The sequence below is a fragment of the Euwallacea similis genome, chromosome 1 (assembly GCF_039881205.1).
Source record: "Euwallacea similis isolate ESF13 chromosome 1, ESF131.1, whole genome shotgun sequence".
Classification (NCBI taxonomy): domain Eukaryota; kingdom Metazoa; phylum Arthropoda; class Insecta; order Coleoptera; family Curculionidae; genus Euwallacea; species Euwallacea similis.
In genome coordinates, this window is record NC_089609.1 from 249,452 (window position 1) to 267,454 (window position 18,003).

The 18,003-nt window shown below is 38.7% G+C and overlaps 6 protein-coding genes across 6 annotated transcripts; 4 read left to right on the top strand and 2 right to left on the bottom strand.

Annotated features, from left to right (window-relative positions):
- The first annotated feature begins 832 nt into the window (after positions 1 to 832).
- Positions 833 to 3,329, top strand: LOC136413554 (cytochrome P450 9e2-like). Its single transcript, XM_066397179.1, has 8 exons — positions 833 to 968; positions 1,084 to 1,303; positions 1,387 to 1,550; positions 1,605 to 1,776; positions 2,026 to 2,191; positions 2,249 to 2,405; positions 2,464 to 2,712; positions 2,771 to 3,329. Exons 2-8 carry the CDS (start codon positions 1,098 to 1,100, stop codon positions 3,202 to 3,204), a joined length of 1,548 nt encoding a protein of 515 aa, XP_066253276.1. The 5' UTR covers positions 833 to 968; positions 1,084 to 1,097; the 3' UTR covers positions 3,205 to 3,329.
- Positions 3,330 to 4,940: 1,611 nt separating this feature from the next.
- LOC136413561 (gastrula zinc finger protein XlCGF8.2DB-like) lies at positions 4,941 to 6,449 on the top strand. Its single transcript, XM_066397191.1, has 4 exons — positions 4,941 to 5,578; positions 5,634 to 5,786; positions 5,836 to 6,014; positions 6,073 to 6,449. The coding sequence occupies exons 1-4, from the start codon at positions 5,078 to 5,080 to the stop codon at positions 6,392 to 6,394; spliced, it is 1,155 nt and encodes a 384-aa protein (XP_066253288.1). The 5' UTR covers positions 4,941 to 5,077; the 3' UTR covers positions 6,395 to 6,449.
- LOC136413590 (centrosomal protein 20) lies at positions 6,425 to 7,144 on the bottom strand. The gene is made up of 3 exons (XM_066397249.1): positions 7,051 to 7,144; positions 6,793 to 7,002; positions 6,425 to 6,738 (listed from the first exon to the last, which is right to left on the bottom strand). The coding sequence occupies exons 1-3, from the start codon at positions 7,082 to 7,084 to the stop codon at positions 6,602 to 6,604; spliced, it is 381 nt and encodes a 126-aa protein (XP_066253346.1). The 5' UTR covers positions 7,085 to 7,144; the 3' UTR covers positions 6,425 to 6,601.
- Positions 7,145 to 7,492: 348 nt separating this feature from the next.
- LOC136413115 (girdin-like) lies at positions 7,493 to 9,275 on the top strand. Its single transcript, XM_066396498.1, has 8 exons — positions 7,493 to 7,543; positions 7,617 to 7,794; positions 7,858 to 8,022; positions 8,145 to 8,419; positions 8,469 to 8,569; positions 8,621 to 8,749; positions 8,805 to 9,069; positions 9,119 to 9,275. The coding sequence occupies exons 1-8, from the start codon at positions 7,493 to 7,495 to the stop codon at positions 9,200 to 9,202; spliced, it is 1,248 nt and encodes a 415-aa protein (XP_066252595.1). The 3' UTR covers positions 9,203 to 9,275.
- Positions 9,276 to 10,557: 1,282 nt separating this feature from the next.
- LOC136419756 (pickpocket protein 28-like) lies at positions 10,558 to 12,891 on the top strand. Its single transcript, XM_066406293.1, has 9 exons — positions 10,558 to 10,796; positions 10,902 to 11,044; positions 11,096 to 11,198; positions 11,253 to 11,352; positions 11,412 to 11,563; positions 11,613 to 11,814; positions 11,873 to 12,143; positions 12,192 to 12,251; positions 12,310 to 12,891. Exons 1-9 carry the CDS (start codon positions 10,570 to 10,572, stop codon positions 12,762 to 12,764), a joined length of 1,713 nt encoding a protein of 570 aa, XP_066262390.1. The 5' UTR covers positions 10,558 to 10,569; the 3' UTR covers positions 12,765 to 12,891.
- Positions 12,892 to 13,211: 320 nt separating this feature from the next.
- LOC136410477 (PI-PLC X domain-containing protein 3-like) lies at positions 13,212 to 14,595 on the bottom strand. Its single transcript, XM_066392651.1, has 5 exons — positions 14,352 to 14,595; positions 14,002 to 14,300; positions 13,796 to 13,954; positions 13,533 to 13,743; positions 13,212 to 13,477 (listed from the first exon to the last, which is right to left on the bottom strand). The coding sequence occupies exons 1-5, from the start codon at positions 14,530 to 14,532 to the stop codon at positions 13,233 to 13,235; spliced, it is 1,095 nt and encodes a 364-aa protein (XP_066248748.1). The 5' UTR covers positions 14,533 to 14,595; the 3' UTR covers positions 13,212 to 13,232.
- Positions 14,596 to 18,003: the final 3,408 nt, after the last annotated feature.

An 18,003-nucleotide genomic window follows, 5' to 3' on the forward strand; every position in this document is an offset into this window, starting at 1 on the left:
TCATTTCAAAAAAATAAAAAGGATGTTTATTGCCGACGCATCTCTGGATATCTTATTTTAGGGCCAAAAACTGGGTTATTTTTCTTTCTTGGTATCGAATTAAGAGAGAAAGCTGCACTTGGGGAATCTCCGTTTAAAGAAACTACCAAGTGTTTGAAAAAGAATTTATGAGGTACAGTAAACAGATGTGTGCTATGTACATATATATATTCTTACCAAGTGATTGCAAGAATTCTTCTTGGAACATCAAAGTTTCCATAGTTATTACGTGAGAATTTAAAGTGGTAACTACAACAGAACTAGTCAAAATAAGAAATAAAATAGATAGAAAAAATGGAACAAGACGCCAAGTCCTAAGGAAGTACTAGAATTTGATAGTTTGAAGTTAAGATCATGTGAAAGAATCGAATCAACTACCTGCCGTATACGCATACTTTGAGCGAATTCGTGGAACGTTACAAGATTTCGAAATATTGGCGCCACATTTTTTTAAAACTGAAAGTCACCGCTTTGTTTTGATGCCGAAAAGTGAATTATTTACTCTAAAAACCCTCATGTTGTTTGGTATTAAGGCAGATAAAGTGTTTACAGATATAGATTACCTCTATTACATCATGAGTATCACTAATGGTTTACCAAAAATCATACTACTGGAACCCACGACGCAATAGATCACTTCTACTGGCTGTGTTTGACGTTGCACAAGATTATAATAAGTTATTAAATTCCAACAATTTCATAACATTGCCTCGAATTATTGAATAAAATTCCTCCAAATATAGCTGATGAATTTAATTGTCAGCTTTAATACCAGTTCATTGTACATGTTCCTAAATCCACTTAATTCTGATAAGGAAATACCTATATATTGGTTTAGCCTGTGATCGTTTACATCATTGCATCATTGATATTTGTAAATAACCAAATTTTCGAAATAGTATTACAGTGTTTTTAAAACTGAGCTAAAGGTAAGAAATTCCATATTGTTATATTTTTGAGAATTTCGTGCACCCTGCGAAGTTTTTTATCATCACTCGTTATTGCATATGAATAATTGTTTGTACTAAAATGTATGTTTTCTAGAAGGAAATACGAAGATGCTGCTGATACTTGGTTTCCTTACTGTTGTTGCCTTCATAGCAGCATGGTACCATTTACTAAGAAAGACAAGGTACTGGTCAAACCAGGGGGTAAACCAGACCAATCCTATACCCCTCTTTGGTGATGGTTGGGAAGTTATTTTCGGAAAAATAAATATTGCTGACTGGTTACAGAATACCTATAATTTATATCCAAATGCCAGGTAAGATTTCTTTTCCCTATAAAGATTATTCTGGATCACCTCAAGTCTCCAACCCCAATTCTTTATTTTCTCTTTATTGTTAGATACATTGGTTGTTACAACTTCACAGCTCCGAGTCTAATGATAAGAGATCCCGACCTGATCAAACAGATCACAGTGAAAGATTTCGACAGTTTTCCCAATCATTCGGAATTTACCGACGCTGAAAGTGATCCTCTTTGGTCCAAAAATCTATTTGCTCTTAAAGGTATATAAGGTTGTGTTTCTGGTTCATTTAAAGGGCTAATAGAATGGTTTTCAGATGAACGATGGAGGGAAATGAGGCACGTGATGAGTCCAACTTTCACCAGCAGCAAGATCAAAGTCATCTACACTTTGATATCTGAAGCTGCCGAAGATTTTGTGAAATATTTTCAAAACTCTTCAAGCAATGGGGCAGTTCTTGAATTGGAAATGAAGGATGTGTTCACTAGGTAATTATTTTGAATTAATTTCTTTTTTTTTATAAATGTTTTGCATGACTTTATGCTGCATTCACGCTTAAGATTTTGTAGTTTCTGCAGGTCCATAAATTGCAGAATTTAGTTCATTTATGGTTGACATTTTTAAACCATTTAGCCCTTAAAGTCAGCTTTAACAAATCTCTTTTTCTTTGATTTCTTTGTATTGCGATGTCGTGTGATTGGGTAATTTGAAATAAATCTTTGATTATTGTTTTATAGATTTACCAACGATGTGATCGCATCAGCTGCCTTCGGGATAAAAGTAGATTCTCTCCGGTACCGTGATAATACCTTTTACCTAGAAGGAAAGAAGATTACCAATTTTTCGGGATTTATCAACATCATGAAATTCTTTGCCTTACAAACCGTTCCCAAGTTATGCAAGGTACGTTATATCTAGATCAATTTCATCTCAACAATCTAATTGACTAGTATTTTTTAGTATTTGGGAATCAAATTCTTCAGCAACGCAACTAGAATTTACATGACTAATATCATTGAGGAGACCATCAAAATGCGGCAAGAAAAAAACATTATTCGACCTGATATAATCCAAACTTTATTGGACGCTGCCAAAGCTGGAAATCTTTCGGAAAAAGGTATTTAAAACCAATAAAAAATATTTTATTATGCTACTTAATTTTAACATTTCTATAGGTACCATTGACGGCAAGGGCAAACGCTCAGTGGAAATCTCCCTTGAAGACATCACTTCTCAGGTTGTAATTTTCTTCTTGGCCGGTTTCGACAGTGTATCAACAGCTATTAGTTTCGCTGCTTATGAGCTGGCTGTTAACAAGGAAATACAAGATAAACTGAGAGAAGAAATCAGGCAAACTTCACAGAAAGGCAAAGTAACCTATGACGCCTTACAGCAAATGAAATATTTGGACATGGTTTTGTCTGGTAGCTACTCAATAATCCTCTCAATTCATTTTCGTTTGACCTAGTAATTTTTTTGTAGAGGTTCTCAGAAAATGGCCACCAACACCCTTTCTCGACAGAGTTTGCTCCAAACCTTACACCATCGAACCTATAAACAAAGAAGAGAAAAGTATAACAATTGCTCCAAACACGGAAATTTGGCTACCGGTATATGCCTTGCACCATGACTCTCAGTACTATCCGGAACCAGAGAAATTCATTCCTGAGAGGTTCTCAGAGGAAAATAAAGGCTCCATTAACTCGTACGTGTATGCCCCCTTTGGATTTGGACCACGTAGCTGCATTGGAAATAGGTTTGCTTTGATCGAAGTTAAAGCTCTTCTTTATAATCTTCTTTTGAGTTTTGAAATCGTTCCTGTGAAGAAAACTCAAATTCCTTTAGTCTTGGAAACTGGAATTCAAACCAATGCTAAAGGAGGTTTTTGGTTGGGATTTAAGAGAATTGAATCATAAGTATAAAAGTGTATCTCTGATATTTTAAGAATACGGTGGAAGGGAGCTAAAATCAATTAAGAAATTGTTTCAGAGAAGCAAAATTAATATAGTAATTAAAACAGAAAAATGATCCTAATACGCGTTTAACTTTGGTCAACATTTTGTTGTGAATTTCACAATTAAATGGTAAAGTATCCTCTATCTCGGCTTACATCCTATGTCACCACTCGACTATTTTTTTTACATCTGAAACCCAAACATCAGCCTCTTATGGTCCAATTATTTTAAGTCCCCAGTACTACCATCACTGTGCATTTAGAATACCCAATGTAAAACTTGTGAAGCCATATGTAGATCTCCATGAGGATCATCATAATTTAAAGAAAGATCACATACATCAACCCCCATGAGGATCTTTGCAAGCGGTTGGTCTCGGAATTGGTATTCGGAAAAATCCCGAAACGTTTCAAACGTTGGACATTAGAGCCAAATAGGGGTTGATGATGCGTATCAACGTTATGAATCGGATGATGTTTGATAACTGATAATTGATGTAGTTTTACGAGATAGAATCTCGGTCTAATGACTAAATGGCAAACGAATTTATTGTCAGCCATGTTTTAATACTTCATATACATAGATAATTTGGTATTAGTTTGTTTTTTGTAATAACTGAGACACCGCCTGTCCAGGTGTTCCTATTCGTTACAGTTTTATTGGCATTTTGATCATAAAAACTTGGTAGTGGGAATTAGGTAATAACCCAATTAATATCCGTGAGTTATTGCTGTGGGAAACGTTGGCAGAGCAATATGCTTCGATTGCTGCGAATAGTGTACTTGAGAGCTGATATATGATAACCATCTGTGATTCAAACTATTAGAGTGGAAGAGAATTAATTCAAAAACACAAGTCCATGACGAATCTATATTTATCTTATATACCAACATAACGCGGTGAACCTCTTAACCTTGGACGCGCAAAATTCGCTCTACAGCTGATTAATTCACTGTAAGCACACGTGCGACATGTTTAATTAAGTAATTTTTTGGATAAAAAGTGTAGAGTTAGTTATGAGCATTGTAAAAGCAGTTTTGGACCCAGTGAACGAAAAGTCTGAAGAGGCCTCGTCAGTTCAAAACGACGAGATTGTCCAATGTTGTGACAGGCATGTTCTAGTGAACTCTCGTATTCCTGTGGTTAATCCGGAAGGAATTAGTTATTTGAATTTTCCCGGTAAGATTTTCGTCTTATTTATTATCACCAAAACTTAAACACTTTGTTTGAAGACTTCCATGCAGGATTGGTCGTGCAGCAACTTAGAGGAGTAATACGAGAAAAGGACAGTTTAATAACTGGCCTGGAAAGGGAGAATATGTTCCTTAAAGAACAAATGCGCTCGTTAAATGTCTTATTAGACCAGTTGTCCATTTCCACTAGAAATTTAGCCACGAAAAATGATATAAGAATTAAAGTTGAGAACTCTTCAAACATGACACTCAAGAGATGGTACAGGAAACCGAGGGTCATTTTTAGTGGGACCGCTGTAGCTGTGTTGTTTTCTATTTATTTAAGGTACAAAATAAAGCACTGGTGATGATTCATATTATTTTTTAAATATATCATCAGAAACTTTGTTTTTGATACATTAATTTGATCTAAGGACAATTGTCGAATCTTGCACTTGAGACTAAGAGTGACTCTAAAATAAATGTCGGCAGTTATCAATATTGTCACGTCATGTAAATGACGTCAAAAATGTATTTAAATAAAAATAAATAAAAAATGACCAAAAAGTTTTAATTATTATTGAACTAATTAAGAAATGCCTGAAAAAAAGAACAGCAATAAATTTCTATTTCTCAGCTAACTAGCTTTGCCTTGACTGAAAATGAGCGCGTCAACCCCATCTTATTGGCATTTGGGGCCGCTTTTAAGTGAAGTGAAACCTGAATCCCTAAGAAAACCCTATTCCCAACCCCATATAATCCCCAAACAAGATCTCCCCGCCCCTCATGATGCTTCATACAACCCCAATGAGCCCTTTTTATCATTTGCCTCTGACACCAACAATGAAGCAATATTAGAAATTGGCAATAATCTTTCTCCTGCTCAATCGTCTATAAAGAGCACTGAAAAATTAGAAGAGCGCCCTTTTAAGTGTGATAAACCCAACTGCAATAAAACATTTTTATTAAAACACCATTTAGCAACCCATGAGAAGACTCACACTGGGGAAAGACCTCACGTCTGTATTCACTGTGGTAAGAGTTTTACACATAAATATTGTCTCAACACACATTTAGTGTTGCACACTAAAGAGAGGCCCCATCAATGTGTTGAATGTAATAAAAGGTTTACTTTGAAACATCACTTAATTAGCCATATTAATGTAAGTTTTTAATTGAGAAAGAAAACAGGGTATGTTCGTTTTTTGTGTGCTTTAGGTTCATAAAAGGGTCAAACCATTTTTATGTGTTGAATGTGGCAAGAGTTTCCCTTTGAGGAAACAACTTATCACACATGAAAAGTTCCATAAAGGAGAGAGACCTTTTTGTTGCAGTGAATGTGGAGATACTTTTGCGCAAGAAAATCATTTGGTAATTATTAGGTTATAATTTAACTCTTTCATAAAATGATAAATTTCAGATAATGCACTTAAGATTCCATGGCTCTTTAACATCCTTTGTATGTAGAGAATGTGGGGCCACATTTACAAGAAAATTCGAGCTTGACAATCATGAAAAATTGCATGGAAAAGAGCCTTTAGTGTGCAGTATTTGCAAGAAAGAATTTTTACAGAAACGTACTTTAGCTACTCATATGCGGTGGGTACCTACCCTTCTCAGGTGACAATATATATAATGTGAATTTTCTTTTCTATAGATCTCATGAAAACAAGACTTCCTGCCGCTATTGCGGTGAGCAATTTCCTACAGATAATTCATCAGGGGTTGCCCAAACTATACTACATTTTTGCTTGAAGGAAACGAAACCGCAGAAACCGACAAAAACGCGTGCTCTATCAAAGTTAATGAATAAAAAGTATTTTTGTGATATTTGTTTTCGGAAGTTTGAGGCTAAGCACGGGCTTACTCAGCATAGAAAGAGGCAACACAAGATAGGGGGCAATTTATTTACCTGCCATTGTTGCAATAAGAGTTTTAGGGAAAAGGGCGAATTGTTGTCTCATAAGCACAATGTGTAAAAGTGTTTAAGTTCCATTGAATATATCTTTAGCTGTACGGTATTAAAATTAAGTATCTATATAAGGTTTTGTGCTATTTAAGTTATTAGGAATCCAGTAAGAAAAATTAAATGTATAAATTCTTCCTCTCCTTCCTCCTTCGAATCTTGCAGAGTTAGCCACTGTAGTTCAGGTTACAGGACAATTCAGATTTCAGTGCTATAAAGTTTAATCCTCTTCATTAGCCTGAAAGGCGGAGACAATGTAGTACAGCAGTGGTATTTTGGCCGTCTTCGAATCGTCCAGGACTCCCAATTTGGCGGTTAACACATCTCTACTCACTCTTTCACCACATTGACTTGATTCTGAAAATTCAAACTTCATCTTTGCACAAAAGCTTCAAATTAGCCTTTTAGTACCTGCCCCTAAGACTTGATCAGCATAAAAGTATCCATTCCATACTAAGTACTCTCTGATCAATTCATTAATCAACTTGGTCTCGTCAGGGATTTTCGGCGGTTCTTCGCTTTGGTTGGAGGAATTTTTGTTTAAAACGTTCATCACTGCAGCTCGGATTTCTCCTTTGAAACGGCCCAAAGTGCCGTCTTTTTGCAGGGATTCTTTAATAGCTAATAGTATCTTCTGTAATGATAATGAAATGAGTAATGTTATAGTACCTTGTAGCAAATCCGCTTCAGTAGTCTCGTTCATATTCCTTAGAATTGGCGTTATAAGGAGTTTTTTTGAAATGGTGAATGTCTCCAAATGATGCACACCTGTAACAAGTGGGGTTTGTGTTTGTATCGTTACCCGTCAGGTTGATAGACGCCCTTAGAAGGAACGGTCAATTTAGTCGAACTCGTATACCAGGGCATATTCGATAGTATTCACCTCGAAATGTGGCTCTTTTAGGTATCACGATCTTTTCCCATTCACCGTTAAACACCTTTTCAGGTGCAAACGTGGTCCTTTGAAACGCCAACCGATCTTATCATTGTCAAAATTTTCCGTCTGAATGTAATATAACGCTGGTGTGCGCCCTTAAAGTTCTGATTCTAGCCATTTAGTTGAATTGGCTTTGGGCATTGTCCCTCTTATGTTGTTAAGTGTGCTTCGAAAATGACCACTACCGTTTTGGCCTGTATAGCTGTTACCATAGTCGTGTCGGCAGTGTGTTGTGTTTCTCGGAAAATTTTCCCTTGCCTTTAGGTTTTGCGTTTCCTTTGAGGGGAAATTCTTAAAGAACATGTCGATAATCCCAAAGTCCCAATATGCATGGCCCACGCGGGCTCCCGAGCAAGCCTCAGCTATGAAGCAGCCCGCAGAAGAAACTGAGGATCGATGTGAAAAGGGGAAGAAATCTAATAGGAAAGTTATCGATTTTCAGGAGCCTCTCTTTACTACTGTACACAAGAAGAAAGGTTGGTAGTAAGTAAGAATAGGTCATGGTGATTTTACTGAAAATTCTTACGTTTCAATGACAGAAGTAGACTTTGAGACCATTAGGAAGAGAGTTTTTAGAAGGGGAAACCCGGAAAGGGAGGACACAAAGCAACTGGCCAATATTCTGAACCACTTAAACTCCGCCAAACCCAAGATAAAAGTTCATGAATTTGTGAATTTGGTGTCCAAATTTACATGTGATAATGGTAGGTATTTACTTATGACTCATTGGGGCAACTTTCTAACTCGAACTAATTTTCCTTTATGCGTCGGGATCCATGTCCATCGCGCGGTCTCAAACTTGCGCCTCATTACTATCCTTTCATAGGGCAAACCATGCGACAAGTAATGGAAGATGATCTAGTTTCGTTCAGGAAAATGGTCACCAAAGTGTACGAAAATATGACCGAAGACGTGAGTGATGTCCTGGTGAACGAACAAATCCAAACAGTCCAATTCTACCAAGACCGATACGACATGTTCAACGACAAAATGATGTGGATGATAAGCGAAATATTCCAGATGATCCCCGACTTCGATTTCGAGAAATACGCTAAAGACAAAAAAGAGTTCCTCGAGGTCGTCTGCCCCACCCCCGAGCTGGTAAAGTTCTTAAAGAACTCGCTTCTGCATAAACAATCTTCAGTTAAAGGTTCAACGGGACAATGAAGACGTGCAAAAACGACAAGAAGTTTTCCATAGGCTGCAATGGTTGAAGACCGAGGAGAAACGATTAGCCGAAGAAAACTCAAGGCTAGTGCTGCTTGGTGACAATCTTCATTAATATTAAGTGATTATCAATAGGTTAGAAGAGCGGCTTGAGGAGCTGAAGAAGCAGCACAAGAAAGAGACCATGCTTATTTCAATGAAGTCCGAAATAATGGAGCAAAAGATGCGCGATCTCGAGAACGAAGAGCTGAAGAAACAAGAGCAGTGCGCTTGAAGGGCGTTTTTAATAGTGGATCTTTTACAACTTTTTTTTATTCAGCCTCAGAGAACTGGCAAGCATCTTGGATGAGAACATTGTGCGCACTGAAACTTTTTTTCGAGTGGAGGAGGACGAGGGCAACAGGCTGACTAAGCCTAGCGAAGAAAAGAATCGATGTTCGGACAACAAGGCTGATCTGGACTGGTCTTCCCTTACTGCCAGGAACATAGAGGAAAGAGCTGTCAGGAAAATGGTTAAATATAGGAGCAAATTTACCGACGAGAAGAAGAGCATGAGACGCCGACAAAGGCAGCTCGACAAAAACGTAATAAAGTTGAATTCAAGTGAATATGATTTGATTATAATTGTTTTAGACGAGGCTTCTCGGGCCACCGTCCCCGAAAGATGATTCAGGACTCTTCTCGCTGGGTTGTATGGAGGAGAAAATTGTTCAGTAAGGCATTACGATTCAGGATAACAGACCGCCCTCGGCCTACATAGTGCAATTTGACTTCGAATAGTTCGCTAAATCCACAGCACGCACCTTAATGCAAATTATTGTTTATTTTTAATGTGTAAGATCCCTCGATATGAGTATGAGCTCCATGTGAGGGGCGCAGATATCAGGCAGAGGGGGCGCGCCGTCCCGCGTCGTCGAATGAAAAATAAAAAGATTAATTAATAAATATATGATATCTATAAATTAAAAGTACGTTTGGAACTCCCCGGTCTCAGGGCGTGTGATCGTCTGCGTTGACCACCGGATATTTAATTGAAGAGTTGTGAGCATGCAAGTTTAATCATGTTATCGTTGAATTAATCGTAAAATGGAGTCAGGTGGACAAGGAGCGATTGCACCAAATTGAATTCATTGTTTATCGGCAAATTGCTAAGAAATTACCGAAGAGCTCTGTTTTTGAGATAGATAAGCTCTATTGGAAAATTATGTAAATTCGGGTGGATACTCGTTGTCAGGCCTCCCTAAGTACGCCGTTTCAGAGATTCTGTTTACTGTCCTCTTATGTCTTCCTGGACGCTTCTTTCTTTGTAGGCTGTCCTTTGTTGATTGCCAGTTGGTTACCAGTTAGCAACAATGACCCAAAAATACCAGAATCCTGCCTCGCCTGGGAATATGTGGCCTTCTTCTTTCCATTATTGCTGGGGATGTCTTTTGGCGTTTGGTCACAATAATTGATTTTCAAGTCTCTTGACTTGTTTGGTCCCGTTCCGTCGAAGATATTTTACTTTTTGCTCTTATATAATGCAGGCCTCTTGGTCGGCGGCATTAACATATTAACCAGAAATACGCGTTTAAGCACGAGGGACGCATCAAAAATAAAAGAAGACATGATTGGATGTTATGGAGAACCTTGTTTTTTGCATACTGAGCGTCTCTGGGAGGTGATTAACTTTAACTACAGACTAATTTGTTTCCTAATTGTTCGTGCTTATAGCGTTACATTTTGAATTTATTTTCTGGTTGGTGCGGACGGGAAATTCGCGTATCATTTTGTCCTGTCTCACGTTTACGGAGAACAACCCCTATAAAATTTGCCAGAATTCCCAGCATGCTTCATTATTAGTTACACCGTGCTGCAAAACCGATTAAAGCCCAGTGACTGACCATTATCAACCTGGTGAGTAATTACTTTAATGACTTATAATATTACTATTATTTGAACCCACTTTTAAAAATTATAATAATTTTCTTCATTAATGACTAATCTTTAATAAGAAACGAATAATTCGAGTAATCTTTGAGCTGTGTGTGTAAAATTTTACTTAACTTGGATTTTTTTACGTGAAATTCCATCGAAGTTGCAAGATGACTGTGGAGGGACCGTCTGAACAACCCAAATCCAAGGACGAGGAATTAGGCGAGTTGAAACGGCGCAAACATCAAGAAGTTGATGAAAAGTATCTCAGAAAACCTGGCAGGCCCTATCCAGGATTCAGGAGGAACTTTTACGACTATTTTGCCGAGTATTCCAACAATACAGGCATTCATGGGTTTAAATATATGGGAGACCAGGAAATGACCATTTTCGAACGGTAAAGTTGTTGAAGTTTACCAGACATAAAAATTCCTTTTCAAATGTTTGCATTTTTGGGTTTTTTAATACTAAGAAACAACTGCATTTTCGTCTTTTTATGTAGTTTATGGTGGCTCACCCTCTTCTGCATTTCCCTCTATATTTGTATCAACCTGATCATTCAAACCTACATTAAATGGGACACCTCTCCAGTACTAGTAAGCTTTGCCAGAAGTCCTACGCCTGTGTGGGAAGTACCATTTCCGGGTAAAAATCTGGCGTTTGCACTGAAGCACCCATTTTATAATTCTTTTTCAGCTGTTACTGTCTGCTCAGAGACGAAAGCAAAACAGAGGGAATTTAACTTCACTGACTATTACAATAGGATGATTCGTGAAAACAACAACATGACTGACGATGAGTAAGTAGTTGCAATGTTAACTCAACATATCCCCGTGCATATCACCTTTTTCAGAAAGAAAAAATTCGAAGATGTTACTTTGATCTGCGACAATCACCTGTACCACGAAGGCAAAAATATAACTGACTATGACACGATAAACTTTCTAATGAGCGTACGCTCTACATTCATACATCAAAGAACTCTCGAAACTAAAACTCCTTAACTTCACAGATTGGGCCCCAATTCGAAGAAATACTCTGGCAGTGCAAGTACACCCTCCTTAATAGCTCTTGCAACGATTTCTTCACTCCCATCCTGACCGAAGAAGGGCTGTGCTACACCTTTAATATGCTGGACAAAAGCGAACTTCTCAGAAACAATGTGTAGGTTTCAGCATTTCCTTTAAGAGAAAGAAAATTTTGGAAATTTTAGGTTTATACCTGGAAACTACATGAACCACGGCACCAAATCGGAAGGTTGGAATTTAGAAGATGGGTACCCAGCCAATGTGTCTATTAACACCTATCCAAGAAGGGCTTTATCATCCGGGTTTTCCTCAGGGTTTTTACTGCTATTAAGAGCTTACGAACAAGACTTAGATTATGTGTGCAAAGGGCCAGTTCAAGGCTTCAGGGTATAGTTTAGAAAAATTCAGAAAATCAGTACTGCATTAGTTGTTTTTTGGTCCTTAGATCCATCTTCATAACCCTGCAGAAACCCCCAGGGTGGGCATGCAATACTTCAGGGCCCCCCTCAATCAGGAGGTGGTAGTGGCCGTTAAGCCAGACATGATGACCACTTCGGATGGTCTAAAGGACTATGACCCACATAGACGCCAGTGCTATTTTCCCAAGGAGAGATATTTGGCCTTCTACCAAAGCTACACTCAGCAAAATTGCCAAGTTGAGTGTCTGGCCAATTATACTAAGAAGAAGTGCGGGTGCGTTGCCTATCATATGCCTCGTAAGTATTTTTATCAACGGTTTTTCGAGATTACAGCGATTTATTTAGATGAAGAAGGGACAGAAATTTGCGGGTCTGCAAACTCAATATGCATGTTCGATGCTCAAAGTGAGTGGTTTCCACGATTTTCCCTTGAGAAATACTTCAAATAAAAAGTCAATTTTAGCTGAACTCCTTAGAAAGGAAGTCCGTTCTGGCCTCAATCGCGAAGAAGGTGTGGATATCGACTTGGAATCCCACTGCGATTGCCTTCCAGGCTGTACTTCCCTAGTTTACAATGCTGAAACCTCCCAGGCCGATTTCATGTGGGAGAAGGTGTTCGAAGCCTACAAATCAAATATGTCCGAGTTTCCAGGCATCCAAATGACTCGTATTAACATTTTCTTTAAGGAACAACAATTTATCACTTCCGAACGTAACGAGTTGTACGGACAAACCGATTTTTTAGCCAACTGTGGCGGTATTTTGGGACTATTCACCGGGTTCTCTTTTCTATCCATCGTGGAGGTTGTATATTTCTTGTCTTTGAAACTGATGTGCAATGTGAAGAAGTATGGACGGCATTATTGGTCTGGATCGCCGGCTTTGTTAAACGATGATTCGTATATTCATAAGAAGTAGTCAATGATCCTTGAGATGCTTTATAAACCATTAAACCTCATTAAGCCTGTTATGTGGATTAGATATATTAGCTAACTATCCACTGATTTTTCTTCAGTATCATTTATTTACTATTGTAACTGCTATAGCCAACCAAATGTGTTTAAGTGAAGCTATGAATCTGTAATAAAACAGCTGACACAAAGTTTACAAAGTTGGAGAATATCAATTTCTTTGTAACAAAAGGATACCTATACGAATTAACATACGTCCGCGTTAATCGATCGAGTCGAGGTCCATATAAGATACTTCCGAATGCGTACGAAACTTGCCGAGAGGAGGAAATTAGTCGGGAGAAAGTAAATTTTTCTACAATTTTTCGTATTCTGAGCAAGTTTCAAGAAACACAGCTTTCGGTAACCATTAATTTTCATAATATTTCTATGCAGTTATTTATTCATCACTTTATTTATTATTCTTCATCACAGCTCAAATAAAATAACGCTGAAACGCTGCAATAAAACTCTTAATCCTCTCCATCAACCCCACACTGTTCAGCTGTGCTAAATCCAGTTTTGAATTCAAATTAATTACAGTTTTGCTAAATTTGTTATCGTCTAAATCAATGAAATCCCCAATAATTACGTTCACCCCATTGGGTCCTGGAGCTTGACTGACAATCCACTCGATTCTGGCAGCCTGAAAGTCTACCGCGCATTTCTGCTTTAGGGTCGCTGTAAAACAAAATTGATTACTGCCATTCTGACATTAGCAACGATTAGGACTTACTGAGGAGACCTTCAAGAATATCTGAAATCTGCGGAGTTAGCAATAACTGACCTATATACCCGGAAGAAGAGGATCTGGTGTTCAGACCCTCGGTCAACTTGGAGATTAAGTAGGTAGAGTTCATGGTGTTGTACCAGGGAGTTGGGAAACTGTCCGAGGGCCAGAGGAGCGATTCGCCTGATTGACTGTCATCTCTGTATACCACCAACACCTGCGTTGATCTAACTTTAGTTACAAAAGTGATTAAAGTATTTGAGACAAACCTGCTGTTTAACAAGTGCTAAATTTTTAAGAGTCAAAGAAGACATGCTGGACTGATGCGGAATGAGCTTGTTCCCTAAACTGTCTTTGAGCATTTGAATTACTTCTGAATGGGTTGTATCAGTGAAGTTATAAAAGTGTTGGCAGTCTAGTATAACTACCTAAGAGTTTATTGTATTATATCATAATAAACCGAGTTTTTGCCTACCTCATTGGGGTGACTGTCCAAATAAGAGCTTATATTGGTCAAGACGCTGCGCACTTCAGTGGAATATAAGCCATGGCAAAAATATAAATGCTCATCGTCACTATTTAAGCAAAATCTCAGGTCGAAGAAGCGAATTCCAGCCTCAAGTTGCTCTACTACGTTGAAAGTCTGGGTTTTTGACCAATTTGCCATTACTTCTCTAACTATGGTCAAAGATTCCAGAGCGCGCAAAATATCCTCTCCATCCGGAGATACTTTGGAGGAGTTCGTAATGTCCGCAGTAAAGCTGTCGTGAGTTCCTATATTAAAGAGAAAATAGAGCCAAATGTTACTAGAGTATATTGTCCCACCTGGGATAGCTAAATAATTGAGAGGAATTTTCTTTAGGTCTTCTGGCAATTGAGACATCCAATTCTTCAAATCAGTCGCCAAATCCGCTTCTGCAGATCTATTGCTTCGGACATCCTGGGGCGCTCCAAGAGCCCCGATTGAGACACAAAAAATAACAATTAAATGCTTTATTAGAGTCATTCTTGACCTGTAAAACTAATTTAAACATTGGAAGTCTTAAGTTTTATTTAATTGTCGTAGCTGATAAGTTTGAAGCGTAAGCAACAAGTTTATAGGATTAGCGGAAACAATAATAAGTGGGGAATTCAAATCTTCATTTTGTATACACCTAATCATTTTGCTCGTAAGCCATAACTCTTTAAATTGCTTTCTAAATCCTTTAATAAGCCGCTGAAAAATTAAGAAAATGCTGTTTACCTTCGAAAATCACAAAATAATAGTTTCATGCCTCGAATATCTCTCCATGACACGTACATTCTTTTTCGTCAAAAGTCCGGAGCATTTCAAAGGGGCTTATAAAATTTGCCAAAAATGGTATATATTCGCAGTTCAAATAGCTTTTCAAATATTGATTCACTTCTTTAGAAACATGGCGCACATCACTACCTTACTGCACACCCCAATATTTCATGTTCATCCAAAAAAGGTTGCGGGCACCATGGATGGACATTCCAGATTTAGAACTGTAGAAAACGGTGACGGGATGTACCTTTAGATGAATTAAACTATTATTGAAAAATAATTTGCTGCTGCATCCGTGCAGGATTCCTTGATCCCAGCAAATTTGGTTTCCCTCCCCTGCCTACGCCTCTGGATCCGAACAGAGCCGCCCCATAAAAGTTTCGTTCAAAATTTTTGTCATTAAACACTTTCAAATCTTACCATAAATTCCGTGAATACTTCGATAATTTAGTATCAGGAACATGTGCAGAGATTGGGCCGTTATGCCTAGAACCTCTGGAGCTCGTAAACTTTGACATAGTGCTCTTTTCAACATAACTATCGGCAAAACCCCGCTGCTGGCCACCAATGGTGCGGTCTATGCCCAAAGTTGCCAGACTTGGACGAAGTTTGGGCATAGAGGAAGACGGCAATTTATTGCTGAGTGCGTTATGTAACGTCTGTGGCGAATATCTGGAGAAGTTGGCGGCTCCATTTGCACTAATTATGTCAGACCTGGAGGAATAAATAAGGACATCAATAAGATAATAACACTCGTCAGGAGGTGCAACCTAAGGGGGCTCTAAGTGGATCAGCTCAGGTGTTGCAGAATGGATTTCCCCGGGGTCCAGTTAGGGAATTGCCCCGTTTTCGCTTGTTGTTCATATGTTGCCAGTAAGCTATTTATCGCAGATGTAGTTTGTCCTCTTTTGCAGGATCGGTTTTGCAGGCTAAAAGTCTGAAAAAGAATTTTTGCTAGAGGTAATCTTCAACATAGAGGAAACACGCTCTGCGGGATTTTGAGCCTCCTTTTTGCTCTAAAGTCATTATCTGGGGAAAAAATAAATCGAGGCCATTTTCCGACATTCATTTAACATTCCGTGACACGACTATGCCGGAGCTGGGGAGAGAAGAACCGTTGACAGCATAAAGGTTTTACATATTAGGGTCACGAGACGCGTAAATGGAATTTCGACAAAAATTGCCGGAATTTTTCAAGTTTTTCTTCACTATTTTTTGCCATTTGAAAAGGAATAAATAGGAGCACTCGAGGGAGGCGGCCCTTTCACGAGAGCTTTACGACGGGGAATCTTGATTTTATCCTAGATTAAATGGAAGATTTCCTAAAAAGAAATTATAACGCTAGGAAGCTGACGCGTGTGTAAATTCCATGTAAATACGCGACGCCCTTGTGCGGTAATCGGCTTATTCGCAAATCTAATCACACGGCTTGGGAATAGTGTTGGTTAAGGTCTCACGTTGGATTGCTTTTATGCAACGTTGAGCCCCCTTAAGGTTAATCTTAACCTCTTTCGATCGCTCTGTAAGTAGCAACCTTCTCAAGTCGGAATTTCTGGAAATTGCTATTCAATCAATGCAAATTTGATTGCATCTTGCGGGTCTAGCGAGTATTTTGAGTCCCCATTTATTCTATTAGCAAACAAAGCAGATCTGGCCCTACTGCAAATCAATGCAATTTAGTTCTAGTTTTGCCTCTGAACTATGCACTCAAATTAACGACTTTCAAAACAATTTTCTTAAGAAATTTGCTTTAAATTGTCTTCGCATTTCCCCCGAACATCTAAACTGAAGGGGATACAGCCGAGGTCCATTTCCAGCCGTCGCTACACCCAATTTGAATTTATTTCGCAGCCAAAGTGAGGTGAAATCCTGTGAGATTTTTATGCGGAACACGCACGCATACGTCCTTTAGTGTTAATATGCGCCATTATAACTGATCTCAAACGGTAAGTGTAATTTACAGATAAGTGCTGAGCAGATGCAAATTAAATTCCATTCTAATGCCACATCAATTTAGAAGAAAGCTAAAGATGGGTGTTAATTGAGCACTCAAACAGACACCGTTCTTGGTGATGACGATGTGAAAACTCCTCTGCCGCCGGCAATGACGATTTTTTCCCCTGCAAGGACGTCATTGACAAATTCTCAATTTTACCATCTAAATGCCAGATGACTGTACATCGCGCTGCCTTTCACTTTTAATATTAAATTGTATTATTCATTGGGCGAGGATGATGCAAAGCAAAACTCCAATTCGCGGATCGTGTTTATCCGTATTGTTCGTCACGATCCGGATTCGGAGAAAAAGCCACTTTTCAAATTTGAAAGTGCTCTCCATCCTCCTTAACACACAACCCAAATTTGATCGTGTCTGAATCAACTACGTCTCGCAATACTCCTCCTGCAAAATGAAACGTTCAGGTATGGAGGCTTAATAAAATTTACCTCCACAACGGCGAAACCCCTATTTGCTCAAACTTCGCCGTTGTGTGTTGACATTTCACTTGCGGGCTTTGGTTTCACTCAAAAGCCCCTGTTTGAATAAGACTGCAAGGCAATTTTTCCACTGCAAATACGCATTCAAATCGATGGTAAAACACAGCAATTAGTTTCGTTATGGGTTTCGCCACGTCCCAATCGCTTGCGACTAATTGAAGTGGAATTGTAAAATTTGTATGCGCCTTTCTGGGTGCCCTAAATTGGTTTGTGAATCACGGAGTGTCCGATGAATGGGCAAAGTTGAATGTGCAGGGTGTGCGTTCGGGGAGTTCACGCATGGGGACTCTCCTGTTGATGTTGCCAGCACATTAGTAGGTTCGCCCCCGGGGCCGCTAATTCAGAAATTTATAGCCTCATATAAGCAGTTCTCCCAATTTAACCGTAAAAGCAGCTAGAGCCCGAATTCGGCCAAATTCCTGTAGAGCACAATGAAGTAGTATTCAATTTACGCCCTTAATGTGCAAATAAAGACAAAAATTTGCGTCCCCGCATCCCAAAGCTACACGAATTTCCTCCTTTAACCCCGAGACAAAAGTTACTTTGATTAGAAATTAGCGTTAAGTATGTTGCCATAGCTGTTCGTGACGTCAAAATGACGTGTACTTGTTAACATTACAAGGAGCAGGATTGTGTAGGCACGTCATTTCCTCGTCATCTTCATTTTATCCTCATTTTTGACGTGAGCTACGC

Excerpts from the sequence above, each read along its gene's own strand:
- LOC136413590 (XM_066397249.1), bottom strand. The coding sequence starts at position 7,084 with ATGAACGAGACTACTGAAGCGGATTTGCTACAAG. Across the intron at positions 7,003-7,050 it reads TGAAGCGGATTTGCTACAAG|CTATTAAAGAATCCCTGCAA; the intron begins GTACTATAACAT and ends AGATACTATTAG. Across the intron at positions 6,739-6,792 it reads TGATCAAGTCTTAGGGGCAG|AATCAAGTCAATGTGGTGAA; the intron begins GTACTAAAAGGC and ends TTGAATTTTCAG.
- LOC136413115 (XM_066396498.1), top strand. The coding sequence starts at position 7,493 with ATGACCACTACCGTTTTGGCCTGTATAGCTGTTACCATAGTCGTGTCG. Across the intron at positions 7,544-7,616 it reads TTACCATAGTCGTGTCGGCA|AACATGTCGATAATCCCAAA; the intron begins GTGTGTTGTGTT and ends AAATTCTTAAAG. Across the intron at positions 9,070-9,118 it reads AAAGGCAGCTCGACAAAAAC|ACGAGGCTTCTCGGGCCACC; the intron begins GTAATAAAGTTG and ends TAATTGTTTTAG.
- LOC136410477 (XM_066392651.1), bottom strand. The coding sequence starts at position 14,532 with ATGACTCTAATAAAGCATTTAATTGTTATTTTTTGTGTCTCAATCGGG. Across the intron at positions 14,301-14,351 it reads CAATTATTTAGCTATCCCAG|GAACTCACGACAGCTTTACT; the intron begins GTGGGACAATAT and ends TCTTTAATATAG. Across the intron at positions 13,478-13,532 it reads TATTCTTGAAGGTCTCCTCA|CGACCCTAAAGCAGAAATGC; the intron begins GTAAGTCCTAAT and ends TTTGTTTTACAG.
- LOC136413554 (XM_066397179.1), top strand. The coding sequence starts at position 1,098 with ATGCTGCTGATACTTGGTTTCCTTACTGTTGTTGCCTTCATAGCAGCA. Across the intron at positions 1,304-1,386 it reads AATTTATATCCAAATGCCAG|ATACATTGGTTGTTACAACT; the intron begins GTAAGATTTCTT and ends CTTTATTGTTAG. Across the intron at positions 1,551-1,604 it reads AAATCTATTTGCTCTTAAAG|ATGAACGATGGAGGGAAATG; the intron begins GTATATAAGGTT and ends AATGGTTTTCAG.
- LOC136413561 (XM_066397191.1), top strand. The coding sequence starts at position 5,078 with ATGAGCGCGTCAACCCCATCTTATTGGCATTTGGGGCCGCTTTTAAGT. Across the intron at positions 5,579-5,633 it reads ACTTAATTAGCCATATTAAT|GTTCATAAAAGGGTCAAACC; the intron begins GTAAGTTTTTAA and ends TGTGTGCTTTAG. Across the intron at positions 6,015-6,072 it reads ACTTTAGCTACTCATATGCG|ATCTCATGAAAACAAGACTT; the intron begins GTGGGTACCTAC and ends TCTTTTCTATAG.
- LOC136419756 (XM_066406293.1), top strand. The coding sequence starts at position 10,570 with ATGACTGTGGAGGGACCGTCTGAACAACCCAAATCCAAGGACGAGGAA. Across the intron at positions 11,045-11,095 it reads GTGGGAAGTACCATTTCCGG|CTGTTACTGTCTGCTCAGAG; the intron begins GTAAAAATCTGG and ends ATTCTTTTTCAG. Across the intron at positions 11,353-11,411 it reads CGATAAACTTTCTAATGAGC|ATTGGGCCCCAATTCGAAGA; the intron begins GTACGCTCTACA and ends TTAACTTCACAG.